This window comes from Gekko japonicus, unplaced genomic scaffold, assembly GCF_001447785.1.
Source record: "Gekko japonicus isolate JY-2015 unplaced genomic scaffold, Gekko_japonicus_V1.1 scaffold2016, whole genome shotgun sequence".
Lineage (NCBI taxonomy): Eukaryota > Metazoa > Chordata > Lepidosauria > Squamata > Gekkonidae > Gekko > Gekko japonicus.
Window position 1 is genome coordinate 177,666 of NW_015162541.1, and position 13,641 is coordinate 191,306.

Consider the following 13,641-nt stretch of genomic DNA (forward strand, 5'->3'; position numbering starts at 1 on the left):
GCTTGTTTGCATAGGCCACACCCCCTGACATCACCGGAAGTGTGTCAGAAGGCAACACCCACCGCTCAGGCTCCACTGGACTGTTTTGGATTGCTAGCTATCGGGGGGGGGGGGGGAAGACCGTGCAGATCTGTCCTCGCAGAAGGAGAGCTTGTACCTGAATAAAACTTGGTCTTAAAGGTGCCACTGGACTGTTTTGGACTGGGGGGCCGGGAGGGCTCTGCAACTTACCTGGCTGCTTCTTGCTCTGACTGAGGGCTGCTGGGAGCAGCGGGTGGGGCTTGTTGCCTGTGCCCGCCCCCTGGGCTCTTTCCTGCCGGAGCTCTGCTCCTGTGCGCTCCTGCAGGAAATGACCCCTGATTATTACAGTGTACATGGGAAATGGGCATGGTCTACCTTGGTGCACTTCCCCTAAGGTAGCTGAGCTTGAACTTGAAACTGTCCTGTAACCCTTTCCTTTTACAGAACGGGGCTAAGAAGTCATAGACATGAGCAGATGTGTCCAGCAGGGGGCAGCAGTTGGTTTCCCGATTGAATAAGGAATCTGCCCAAAAAAAATCCACCTTTCTCAAAAGACCAGTTTCAATATACAATAAAGCTGCAGAGAAATGAGAGTTCAGCCTTAATTACTAGATGAGGTTGTGTGCAACGTGCTCAAGGGACCTCAACCCCCAACCCAGCTGGTGTATTCCCTGAAGACGCTCTCCAGAGACTGGACCCTTCATGGGCACTTGACTCAGTCTATAAATAGTTGCCAGGAATCCAAGGGGGAGGGGGTGGGCGGTCGGTTCCCGGGCCTCAGGCCAGACTTGGTCCTTCAACGTGGGTTGGGTGACGGCCTTCTTGGCGGATGCCCGGACCGGGTTATGTTTATCCGACGGGTTCATTGGCCAGAGCAGGGTCAGGTGGCCGTGGCTGTCAGGTCTGGGGGATGCTGCTGGGGGAGGGAAGGGGCGGAGGGGCTGCGCAGGAAGGCCCCGACCCAGGAGCAGGCAGAGACCAGCCAGGCCACCGTGAAGGTGAAGAGTCCTCCGTAGTCGAGCCCCTCTGGCTGGCGAGGTTTCTCGGCATCCCTGTCTTTCAGCGATGACTCCCTGGAGGAGGGCAGCTCAGCTGGCAGCAAAGGGGCGAAGTCTAGCAACGGCGGCAGCCTCCGGGCACCACGGTGATGGGTCGGGCAGTAAGTGGACTCCGTAAGGGCACCGGGGGGCGGGGGCAGAGTGTTCTTAGTTCTGTTGGTGAATTTCTTTGACCTGCCCTATCCTGCAGGTTCAGGGCAAAGCGTGCGCCATTTTTTAATTACACCAAGTAAAAACCCCTGGATAGGCTTTACTCTCTTTCCCCGACTGCCAAAACGTTGGTGTCAGATAATAGGTCCCCACCACTGCCACCACCAGGTGCGCAGTCCGTTTCCTTGAGCACTGTGGAGATACATGTTTGCTTAGGATCTTGGAGGGGGTGCGTCTCTGGAGGCCCACTAGGCCTACATCGTCCCCCATCATCCAGCTCTCCAAGGTGCCTTCCCCACCCCTCCACCCCTCCCCTCTCCCTTTAGCTGGAGTGCAGTGCCCACTTGCTTTCCTTCTGAGTTTGTTCTTTGAGAAAGATCCTGGGACTCAGATGTCAGGCAGCCGTTTTTGGATCGCAGAACAGGTTGCAGCCAGAGACCTTGAGAACGACCTTTGTCTGTCGCAGGGTACGTGCAATGAGGAACAACAGGGCGAAAGCTTGCCAGGGGGTGCTGGCCAGTGTTCCCTCTAAGCTGAGTTAGTGTGAGCTAGCTCACCGTTTTTTAGCCTCCGGCTCACATGTTTTATGCCCTAGCTCAGGAAAGATGGCTCCAGAGCAAACTGGTTCAATGCAGCAGCCAAATCGCTCGCTCACAATTTGAATGCCGGTAGCTCACAGAGTAGATTTTTTGCTCACAAGACTCCACAGCTTAGAGGGAACATTGGCACTGCTGACCCACTCCCCTGGGAGTCAGGAGTTATGCTTGTGGCTCAGGGTAACACTAGGGGGCACTGTACTGCCTTTCCACACCCACGTCCTTCAGGCAACTGGTGGGGCTGTCAGCTGTAGGGGGGAAGGTGTGTCTTGGAACATCCTACCTTCCTTGTCTGTGGCGCAGGCCGGACCTGGAAGATCCTGAGCTTTGTGGTGGCGCTTCCTGGCGTGGCTGTGTGCATGCTGAACGCCTGGCTGCAAAAGCAGAACCATCCACAAGAACGGCCCGAATTTATCCCTTATCACCACCTACGCATCCGAACAAAGGTAAGACTCCATCCGGCAGGTGAGGCCTGGTCACTGGCTACAGGGTCTCCTTGCCCTGATCTGATTGGTAAAGACAGGAAGGGGAGGGGAATGGTGGGGGGACTGGCGGCATCATCTCTCTCTCAACGCCTCTCTCTCCCTTTCTAGCCTTTCCCCTGGGGGGATGGAAACCACACTCTTTTCCATAACCCTCATACCAACCCACTGCCCACAGGCTACGAAGATGGAGGTGGCCACCACTGAAATTTTCTTTTGCTCTGCCACTGACTGGAAGAGGGGCACAAACCCCTATCCGTGCGCATCACTTCTTTGAGACAGATCTTGACTGGAGACAATAAAAACACAGTTGGACTGATGGAACTTCTCCCTGGTGTTCATTGGGGGAGCTTTTGGGGGGGGGGGAGGGGAAAGCATCAGCTTTCTGCCAAATTTTCAGTGAGCAAAAGGCCCACCAGTAAGCAACTGAGGACGGGTAGTGCATTACCGTACGAAATGGCTTTTAGCCCAGGACTCCTTTGCAAAACCCCCAAGAGGACTTCTTGCTTGAACTTCCTTTTCCTGGACCACCCTTCACAGTTACTGCTGAAAACGGGCTGGATTTAAACGGGTCCAGTTTGCACTTTCCTGTGCTTATCGTTAGATATTTTAATGCACTTGCTTGTGTTTGCCCTGCATCTTTTAAAAATGTTGACGTTTGAATTAAAACGACAGAACCCAAGATGCAGCGTGACGAAGAGTGAAATAAACATCCGTGGGATCTAGTCGTCGCAGGGCTGTAGCAAATTTCAGACTGAAAATCTGCCTCCAAAATGTCACACACAAAAAAATTAGCCAAATGTCGTGCCTGAGAATTTAAATTCTGTAGCCACAATTATGGAAAGTAAGAATATTTGCATTTAGTTACTTATTTCTTCTTCCATGATCCAGGTATTTGAAAATCTGAGATGTTCCTTTTTCCCATGCAAGAATTAGGAAGACAGAAGGCGGGGCAGAGATGACCAGGGCAGGGACCAGGGAATAATTGCTGGGGGGGGGGGGAGAAGTGTTGGGAGGCGTTCATGTTTCCCCTCCCAAATGCAATGAAGTTCTGCTTAGTTCTTCACAACTAAAATCTCACCATAAGAGCCAGAACCCTGTCTTTTGGTTGTATTCTTTATTAAAACTGCACCAAGTTCCTCATTAGTTCCAAAACAAAGATGGGTGCAGAATAAACATACATACCCTAATCTAAAGGTGAAGTTGCAATCTGATGCAATTTGTCAATCTCACACAAGTAGGTGATCATTCCCTGTATCAAACCGCTTTCCGCATAGGGAAAATGCACCCTCGGCTTGACGCCTGTTCCTACTTGCTCAGCGCAAGGTCCCATAGGGCTGACGGGTGTTCGGAGCATGCCAGAAGAGAGCCCAGCGAAGAGGGGGGTTGTGGCATCCCTTACGCCTTGGCAGCTTGAGGGCCAGGGCCACTGTCGCTGCCTGGGGGAGGCCCGGCCCCTGCATCGCCCTCTCCTGCCTCATCCAGCATCTGCTTGTACTGTCTGTTGAAGAACCCGAACTGGAAAGAGAAGGGGGGGACAAAAGTCAGAAGAGGAGGCTGGCTCAAAAGAGGCACCCCAGCAGCCCCCCCGTAGCGAGGGTTTTTTTTGGGGGGAGGGGGCCTTGGGGGGCCCCACCAGTTAATTAAATCAAAGGCTCCTGGGCAAGGGGGGGTCTGCTTGGTGCGCACCCACACAGCCCCCCCACTAGAGCCTTCCTCTGAGGCGAGCCAGAATCCCAATGTTAATAGACACTCAGGCTCCTCAGAGGTCTAGGAAAGCTGCCGTGTTAAAAAAAAAGAAAAAAGGAGAGCAGGGATCAAAGCTTCCTCCCTCCCTCCTTCCCTGAGCCGACGATCTTTTCCGAAGCCTGGAGCAGAAAATCCAACAGGAGGAGCGAACTGCGGCAATCTGACCAGTGTGTGTGTGTGTGACTCCGTCAACCACCGGTTGCTGCTGGGTCCTAAAGGGACTCAGCTCATCGCAGATGAGCTCAAACGGGGAGATGCCGGCTTATATTCGTGAAGCGATTGATCAGGGGGTGAAGGGGCTGGAGGGAGGGGCCCACAAAACAGCTAATTCTGTTCTCTGGCTCATGCACTGAATCACGTCCAGAAGGCGTTTGCTGACAAAGCGTCAGACGGAACAGTGAAAAGGAGGCTTGTCCCCACTCCTTGCCGGTTATACAGAACAAAGGCTACAGGAAGAGAGTTGTAAAACTCGAACCCTCGCGCGCCTCTGTGTGCCGGATGCTGTGGGATGTCTAACTAAAGACTTCAATTCCCAGGAACCACTGCTCTTAAAGATATCTGCTTAACTACAGTCTCAAACGCTGGCTGGGGGCAGCACAGGTCCCACGTTAGCTATGGGCCTGCACCCCAGTGTTCCATACTTCCCAGGTGTGGATGGGCTTGACTGAGAATTGGGACCATGGTGGGCAGAAAGAGGAAGAGGAGACCTTTGTCCCCCGTGCCATTTTCCCAATGAGAAATGGCCCCAGGAAGCCAGTGTTTGGCCCATTGGGGGCTCCACGTCATACTTCCCCAGTGAAGCAAGCAGTGGCTCCCAGGGGGGAAATGGTATGGGGGGAAAGGCCTGAGCTCCCTCTCCCCGTGCTCCATGGTCCCGATCTGAATTGGGGCCGGCATCTGGGAAGTGTAGAACTCCAGAACCCGTGGCATCCCAGGGGAAAAGGTCACCTGCAGCTGCTTTATGCCTAATCAGACCCTCGGCCCATCAAGGTCCGTATTGCCCACTCAGACTGGCAGGGGGCTCTCCAGGGTCTCAGGCGGAGGTCTTCCACATCACCTGCACCCCGACTCATTTAACTGGAGGCGCTGGGGATTGAACCTGGGACCTTCTGCATGCAAAGCGGATGCTCTGCCATTGAGCCATGGCCCCTCCCCCTAGTTAAGCCTTATGGCTGCACCATTGGCCACCTTGTGTGGGGTGTCAGCCCTTTCCCCCTTTCTTCCAGGCGGGCCCTGCTCCTGACGTCTGGCTCGAGCAAGAGTGGCCACCCTGAATGCCCCAGCCGGAGCTCCCCCGGTGCTCACCTTGTACAGGGCAGCGATGATCAAAGCCAGGAGGACGAACCCCCCCACACTGCTGCCGATAATGACAGGCAGGTAGTTGTAGACCTCCAGGTATTCCACCACCGTGTTCAACTACAGCACGAGAGGATCAAACCGTGAGAGGCGCCCTCACCTCCGCAGCCACCCCCCCTCTTCACCCAGAGCTACAGAAGAGGGGGGGGGGGTGAGAGCTGGGATTCCCTCTGAGCCTCGGCCGCACCCTCCTCCTGCAACTGGCGCCCCTCCTCCTTACCTGGCTCTTTATAAAGCCCTCCTTCTGGCTGTACTTTGTGTCATCGTAGAAAATTTGTGCCGTGCTCTGCACGGCCACTTTCTTCTGCTGGGTCTGGGAGAGAAGGCAAGAAACCCGCTAAGAGGCTGTTTGCCGGGGAGGTTTTGTCGGACGAGGATCAAGAAGGGCTCTCTGCCTGCTTGGGTGCAAAATTCCAGATGCGCAGCTAGCTCTGAGCATCACTACAGTCTACACCAGAAACCCACATCAGCTTTGTATGAAGTCACCAGCCTGTAGGGCGGGGCCTGGAGGCACCTGGGGATTACAAGTGTTCTCCAGACGACAGAGATCGGTTCCCCTGGAGGAAATGGCTGCTTTGGAAGGGTATGTGTGTGTGTGTATGGCATTATAGCCCCATTGAAGTCCCGCCCTCCTCAGGCTCCACCCACAAAATCTCCAGGGATTTCCCAACCCAGAGTTGGCACCCCTCGCTTTATATCATTACTAGAAATAATGCCCGTTGCGGAAATAAATACAACGGGATCTAGAAAGAGGCTCTGGGAGAGTGCTCTGGCTTTGGGCAAACAGTGTCAGTTTCCTGTGGCGACCTCAGCAGGGTTTAATGACAGAGTCCACTGTTTTCTCCAGAGGGACTGATCTCTGCTACCTGAAGAGCGTTTGTATGTTTGAGTTATCTGTAGCCCTCACCTGGAGAGTGGTAACCATTGTTACTCATTCTCCTCTCCCCTATGAGGTATGTTATGCAACTGAAAATTCCAACTGCCTTGCGGGGGGTGGGGAGTTTGAGGTGTGGAATGGACTGAAGTCCAATCAGCTTCCATATGCAAAAGACCAGGTTGTCGCAGCAGTTGTGGTGTGGGCGGGACCCGGGCTTTGCCTTCTGATTGGTGGCGATATATGCTGAGGAGCAGTGCCATCAGCCATACACTAAGGGAGTGCATTTTAGAATTAGAACTTTGGCACCTACTATTCAATTATATATAAGGAGAGATTGATTGATTGATTGATTGGCCACAAGTCCCAGCTGACCCTGTTTCGCCCCCAAGATCTGAGGCGTTCAGGCTAGCCTGGCCCATCCAGCTTATATCATTTTAGTCTCATCAACTCTGTTACATCTTGTGATCTAGGTTAGTTCAATAGCCGCAGTGAGAAAGAGATGGGCTTCCCCTCTCCTTGCCGTAAGGGATGATGATCAAAGAAACGGAAAAGAACAATAAAACTTCTATCTTTGCGCCTCTGAGCTCAGGAAATTGCTCTTAATGAGCCAGTCAGAGGGAAGCTTCTGGGACCCCTAACTGTGGACTCCAATTCCCAGGGTGCACAAGTCTTAAAGATACAGAGCAGTTTTACTAAACTACAGATAATGCTGACTGGGGGCAGCACAAACTCATTAAAGCTGGAAGGGTCCTTGTAGACCACCGAGTCCAGCCCCTTTGCTCAGGGCAGGAAATCCAGACCAATCCCGCAGAAGCAGTTGTTTTCCCCGGTTGTACAGCTCCGTTTCCCCACTATTTGACGCACAGCCACATTTTTACCCGCAACCCCCCCCAATCCCCCCCCGCATCTTCTTGATCCTAAAAGCTCATGGCCGCTGGCTCTGAGAGGCAACTGTGGCAGAGCACAGCAGGAGGATGTTAACAGCTTAAGGAGGAAAGGGCCCCTCTTCGCTCTCCCTCCCAGGCCCAATACATCCCCAGCAGCAGCGGCCACCTTACCTGGGACAGCCACCCGAAGCCAAGAGCCCCCCTGATCCTGAACTCCAGCGGCCGCCCCTGCTCCAGGGACAGGATGTTGCAGCGGATTGTTTCGCAGGCGGCCACAGTACAGTCCTGGGAGGACGAGGGAAAGACAAAGGTGGTCAGGGAGGACTGTGCATGGACACCCTTGACCCCCCCCCAGGGCTAAGGCCTACCAAGGGTCCCCCGCCAGCCCAGTTGCCTCTGAAAATGAGGCTGCTGGCATTACGGGGGACCGAGCAGGTGGGAAGGCGGGGAGGGGGTATTCACCAGAACAGCTCGATTGTGGAGTTGATTCACAAAATCCTTGGACCCAGGAGTCTTTTTTTCAAGGGCACAGTGAGCCTGGTGGAATTGCTGAGGAAATTTAAAAAACAGAGATTTTGGCATTAGTTAGGGGTATGTGAAGCCTTTTCCGTAATAGGGCCCGGGGGGGGGGGGGGAGCTACTTCTGAGCTTGGGGAAACAGGGGCCCCTGTTTAGCCACACAGAGTAGTTGGCTTGATAAAGTCCATTCGCGCAGTTTAACTCCAGCCATTGCATGAGTGTGGATCAAAAGCAAAAACAGAAAGATTCTCAGTTGAAATGGACAAGCTGACAAGAAAGTTGAATAATATGGAAGCAGAAGATTTCTATAATGACTGGAAGGATCTAAAAGAATACTTAGAAAAGTATTGGGAAGCAAAAGACAATCTATTTTGTTTTAATAATTATTAAGTATAGAATTTTTGGGAGATAGGATAAGTAAAAAAATTAATTGCTATAGTGAAATAACAGTTACCTAGTGAACTACAAAAAGAAAATTGATATATTAAAAAATAGAAAAGAAGTGAATATGTAGGAGGTCGAAGCACTGTGGGAAGCCGTATACTAGGGAGGGGAAAAGGGAGGAGGGTAGGGTGTAACGGGGACAAATGTAGAAAATTTAATGTTGGCTATGAATGTTTATATCCTGAATAAAAAAATTTGGGGGGGAAAAAAGCGAAAACAGAAAGAGAGCAAGAATGCATAAACAAACAAAAAAAACCCTATGCACAATACCTTTTTTTAGGATCAACCAAAGCGACACAAAACGCAGTGCGAGCGTCTGAGTTCTCCACAACACTTCCTCATGCTGGTGAAGGGTTCTGGAGAACTCGAAAGCTCACACCCTATTTTGTGTCATTTTGGTCGGTCCCGATAAAAGATTTCACATGGATTTTGTGGGTATTTGGGATTTTGCTTTGGACCAGCCTGCAACCTCTTCCTGCTTTGAGAAAGGGGATCAGAATGTAACCCCTGATAAGTGACGGTGAGCACAGAACTAGCAGCTGGATAGGAACACACAAGAGCTGCCTTGCTGGAGGAAAGCAGTCGTCTGTCACCAGCTAGCAGAGGCCAGTCGGATGCTCTTGGGAAGCCCACAAGCAATGCTCCCTCTAAGCTACGGAGTCTTGTGAGCAAAAATTCTACCTTGTGAGCTACTGGCGTTAAAGTTGTGAGCGAGCGATTTGGCTACGGCATAAATTAGTTAGCTCTGGAACCATCCTTCCTAAGACGAAAACGTGTGAGCCAGAGGCTAGAAAACTGTGAGCTAGCTCACAGTAACTCAGCTTAGAGGGAACACTGCCCACAAGTAGAGTATGATGCTGATACCCATCCCCCGTTTCTTGTCCCCAGATGCTGGTAGCTAAACATGGAAGTGCCCCTTATCTAGATGGCCCCCAGGCTAGCCTGATCTCGTCAGATCTTGGAAGCAAAGCAGTGTCGGCCCCAGTCAGGACTTGGATGGGAGACCAGCAAGGAAGTCAAGGGTTGCTACGCAGAGGCAGGCAAGGCCATGACAAACCACCTCTGAACGTTTCTTGCCCTGAAAACCCTCCGGGGTTGCCAGAAGCCAGCTGTGACTTGACAGCACTTTCCACCACCAAATGTGGAAATGCCATCCAATCCTCCGTGGAGTCGTGTGCCTTTCAAGCCCCCTACACCAGTGGCCATCCCAGCACCTTGTAGCACCCACAGTGCCATCCTAAACAACATGACGCCCTTCCAAGCTCATTGACTTCAGTGAATTTAGATGCACATCGCTCTGTTTAGGATTGCACTGCAAATGTCACTCGTTCATTGTGTTGTCTGAAAAATGACTTTGCTTTGCCTTTCCTGCATCTACAGCACTTTGTGTGGTCAAGACAGTATTATACAAGATGGAGGGAGAGAACATCATTTCTCTATCCATTTTCTGCCCCTTAGTATTTGATCTAGTTTCACTAACACAGAGTAATCCCATCGACACAGTTTCAGAGGGACACACCTCGGTAGACATGTCCACAGATGCATTCCAAACCCACATCCCGTTCAGCTGCACGGGGAACTCAAACGTCACTGAGACAGGAACTTGTCGCCGAATTGAATTCCTCACCTAAACGAGAAGCAGAAACGTAGTAAAGTGTGAAGGGGAAGTCAGAAGTCCTAACGCTCTTTCCACTCTTGCCTCTAACTAAAAAACTTTGTGCTGTTTTCAAAAGTTTACATACACCACCAGGGGTCGTTTCATCAAAAAAGAGCTAGGGGAACTCATTAGCATAACTCATTAGCATATGCCACACCCCCTGACATCAGGGGCCCGGCGGTGGACCTGCAAGGCCAGCGGGAGTGTGAGGAAGCCCCGCCAAGGCCCTCCCTGGCCCCAGGCAGGCAGGGGTGGGGAGAGGCGGGGAGGAAGCAACTTACCCTCCCTCTTCTCCTGCCTCCTCCTGGCTGAATGAGGGCCGGAAGCGGGGCGGCCGGAAGCAGGGGGCGGGGCTTCGTCATGTGCCCCGTCTCCCTGCACCTCACCCGGGGGAACTGCGTTCCTCCGCGTTCCCCCCCGAAATGACCTCTGCACACCACACTTCTAGTGTGCTGCTAGGGAAGTCCTTGGAGATTTGGGGTTCTGCCTGGGGAGGGCAGAGATCGGGGATAGGAAGGAGCTCAGTGTCACTTCTTTGATGGCACATCCAGCTCTAAGGTCAGCCCTTCCCACTCCTCCCCTTCAGGTAAGGTCACTTCTTCCCATCATAAGTCAAATTTGAAGTTTCCCACCTCATATTTCCCACTGCCCTTTCCCCCACTGTACATCATTTGTAGCCTCGGTCAGTTTCACCAATTCTCTTTGGTATAATGTACAGCCTAAACAGTATATTAGCCCTCTCTAGGATTTCCATTTCACCTAGGCTCTATGGTTTAACACAGAGTCTAGGAGAAAGGAAATCCCTGAACTGGTGTCCCATACAGTCTATGCTCTGAAGCTGCCCTTTCCTCCAGGGAAACTGATCTTTGCAGTCTGGACGTCAGCTGTCATTCTGGGAGAACTTCAGGCCCCGCCTGGAGATCAGTCCCCCTAATAGCTGCCATGTCCCTCATCCTACAGCGTTTTATCTCTTTGTGCCCCCCTCACCTCATAATGATGTTCAACTGTCTGGTTTCCATTTTCGTGCCCCATGGAAAAGTTGACATACTTGGTTGAGTCATCAATACTGGAAGAAAAGAGAAGGCCTGAGGTGTGTATCTGAGGGGAGAGGGGAGAGAGGAGCAAAGGCATGAGGCACAAAGGAAACAGCCCAGACCTAGGAAAGGCCCCTCAAATGGGACTGCTCTCTCCTTGCCTATTCATTGCTGACTCTAAGAGGAGGCCCTAGCAAAGCATTTCCCTCCAGGTGGCAGAATCTGGGGTGGTATCAACAGCAGCACAACAGGAGGCAGACAAGCATCCTGTCCCTTTAACAGAAGCTTAGTGGGGCGTTGTTTACCAGGTGGCACTGCTTATCTCTATCCCATGAAAACCTTCAACTGCCCATTTCCACACACACAGTCCTATTAAAGGGACAAGACATTTTTCTCCAGGCCTATGCACAACCCTGAGGCAAGCCTCAACGGGAAGGGCATTTCTCAGGCGAAGTGCCACCACTGAAAAAGCCCTGTCTCTGGTCGTCACCCACCTCGCTTCTGCAGGGAGAGGCACAGGGAACAGGGCTTTTGAGGAGGATCTCAAATGATGTGCTGGACAGGAGGGGAAGAGGCGGTCCTTCAAGTACCTCAGCTCCAAGCTGTTTCTGGCCTTCCAGGCAAGGAGCAGCACTCTGAATTTCCCCAAAAAAAGATGGGCAACTGGCGCAGATCTTTCAGCACAAGAGGTTCAGGATGGACAAAAGGAAATCCTACTTGGTGTGTACAAAGAGAGTGATTAAAATGTGGAATTCGCTGCCAGAGGATGTAATGCCACAGGAATACACAGTTTTAAAAGGGGGCTAGACAGATGAATGGAGGATACGTCTATCCATGGCTACTAGCTACTGCCATGGTGACTGAGGGGAACCTCCGCATTCAGAGGCATTAAACATCTGAATCCCAGAGCCACGAGGCAACATCGGGGGAAGGCCTCGACCTCTATGCCATGGAGGAACTGGTTGGCCACTGTGTGGGAGAGGATTCTGGACTAGATGGACTACTGGCCTGATCCAGCAGGGCTCTCCTTATGTTCTGATGTGGTATGATCTCTGTATTCAGCCTCTGACAGTAGCCTGGCAGTCTGTCTTTGGACCAGCTGAAGTTTTCAGACAGTCTTCAAAGGCACTGCTACGTAGAATGAGAGTGAGCTAACTTGGATGCGATCAGATCACTGTGGCCCAATCCTGGTTTTTGAGGAACAGCCGTAGCTGGCTGTAGTTGGCACAGAAGCCAAGACTAACAAAAGGTGCTACATGCTATGGAGGAGACCTGAGTCTCTAACCATAGAGCAGGATGCAGCAGCACCTTAAACTACAAACAAACTTGTTACCTTCGCCAATGGCAGCTATGAATAGGGGGGAAGGGAGGGGAAGAGCAAATGCCACTGTTGGTAAAAGTATGAAGATTAAATAGTTTTGCATTTAGCCCTAGACATCTTCATCTTCTGATTTTTTTTAACGTGCATAAGGGGTCAATCAGCAGCTGATGCAAGCTGCAAGACTATCAATAGCCCTGGAAAATCAGGGTTGTCTCATCGTCCTCTTTCATCCCAGGAAACAAAGAACGGATTTGGCCGATGACATTTATAATCTCACAGAGAAGTGCAGATCCAGTGGTAGCCACTAGGGGGCCCCCATCCATGATCTGGTGTGGGGAGTGACAGTGGAGGCCGGTCCATTAGGGTGAATGGGGCAATGCCTCACTTCTGCAGCGTGGTGAGGGAAGGGGACAGAACCCACTTTGGCTGGTTCTGCCTACTGTTGATTCGTAACCACTCTTCCCCACTAGCCTCAAAGGGTACTGGCTGCCACTGGGGGAGGTGTGTATGTGGAGATGTAACTCTCTCACCACACCGTTTTCTCACCTCCAACCCTCCCCCACTAGTATTTGCCTCACTGGGGAAATGCCGGGGGGGGGGGGATCCCAAATTGGGAGTAGGGGCGCTGTTTGAGATTTGGGAAATGGTGCAGGGGAATGCATCATTAAATTGTTAAAATAAAGTCCCTGCTAGTTACTCTTTAGCAATTAAAAGCACCTTGGGTATCTGGTCATAATGTCGCGGCATCTCTGCTACGTTGAATCTTAAACCACTCTGGAATTTTCTTTTGAAGAGAATTACCTCAGGAACACTACCCTAAGATGGCTCTCCCATACAAACAACCTTGGATATGCTGGAGGTGGGGGCAAGCCTCCCGCAGGGCACTAACAAGATGGCGTACAGCCAGGCAAGGCAGGGGTCTGCTTCTGCCTCATAATACTTGCGGTCACTTACTTCTTGACAGAGACATATATGGCGTATTTAACAGGCAGCGCTGCTTGGTGAAACATGTCCCGGGTGACAGGGCTGTTGTTTTCACTGGAAAAGGGAGACATGGGAAGAATGAAATGCATCAAAACATGCCCCACATGCCACTGACCACGCGCATTCTTCGGGCACAACATTACCCCACTCCCCTGCCAGAATGTCTATTACTTCATCGGACGCCACGACTGAGCAGAGAGACTCTCCGGGCCCAACTACATCATGAACTTCAATCTGACTGAAAGTGGTTCCAGAGGTATGGCTGCTGATCTGTAACTGGCTTAAGTCTATTCTGCAAGCGTATCCCACTTTAGACATGAGTGGTAAACAGGGGTCATTTTGTAGAAAAAGAGGTGCAGGAGCTCATTAGCATAACTCATTAGCACAACTTATTTGCATATGCCACACCCCCTGACATCACCAGAAGTGTGTCAGAAGGCAACACCCACCACTCAGGCTCCACTGGACTGTTTTGGATTGCTAGCTGGGGGGGGGGGCGGGATAGA

The 13,641-nt window shown here is 51.8% G+C and overlaps 2 protein-coding genes across 2 annotated transcripts in view; one reads left to right on the forward strand and one right to left on the reverse strand.

Moving 5' to 3' along the window:
- Positions 1-929: 929 nt before the first annotated feature.
- On the forward strand, positions 930-2,627 carry LOC107106210 (cytochrome c oxidase subunit 6A2, mitochondrial). Its single transcript, XM_015406319.1, has 3 exons — positions 930-1,180; positions 2,129-2,271; positions 2,419-2,627. Exons 1-3 carry the CDS (start codon positions 1,087-1,089, stop codon positions 2,512-2,514), a joined length of 333 nt encoding a protein of 110 aa, XP_015261805.1. The 5' UTR covers positions 930-1,086; the 3' UTR covers positions 2,515-2,627.
- Positions 2,628-3,420: 793 nt separating this feature from the next.
- Positions 3,421-13,641, reverse strand: part of LOC107106207 (integrin alpha-M-like) — a 56,949-nt gene continuing 46,728 nt past the window's right edge. The window contains exons 24-31 of the mRNA XM_015406316.1: positions 13,106-13,189; positions 10,784-10,862; positions 9,659-9,766; positions 7,639-7,725; positions 7,348-7,461; positions 5,633-5,725; positions 5,362-5,472; positions 3,421-3,825 (exon numbers count right to left, since the gene is read on the reverse strand). Coding sequence (XP_015261802.1) covers positions 3,706-3,825; positions 5,362-5,472; positions 5,633-5,725; positions 7,348-7,461; positions 7,639-7,725; positions 9,659-9,766; positions 10,784-10,862; positions 13,106-13,189 — 796 coding nt within the window. The 3' untranslated portion in view covers positions 3,421-3,705. The remainder of the gene's footprint in view (positions 3,826-5,361; positions 5,473-5,632; positions 5,726-7,347; positions 7,462-7,638; positions 7,726-9,658; positions 9,767-10,783; positions 10,863-13,105; positions 13,190-13,641) is intronic.

What these genes read in the sequence shown, in the direction of transcription:
- LOC107106210 (XM_015406319.1), top strand. Translation starts at nt 1,087, where the DNA reads ATGACTCCCTGGAGGAGGGCAGCTCAGCTGGCAGCAAAGGGGCGAAGT. An exon ending in CCACGGTGATGGGTCGGGCA is followed by an intron (nt 1,181 to 2,128) that starts GTAAGTGGACTC and finishes TCTGTGGCGCAG; the next exon opens with GCCGGACCTGGAAGATCCTG. An exon ending in ACCTACGCATCCGAACAAAG is followed by an intron (nt 2,272 to 2,418) that starts GTAAGACTCCAT and finishes CTCCCTTTCTAG; the next exon opens with CCTTTCCCCTGGGGGGATGG.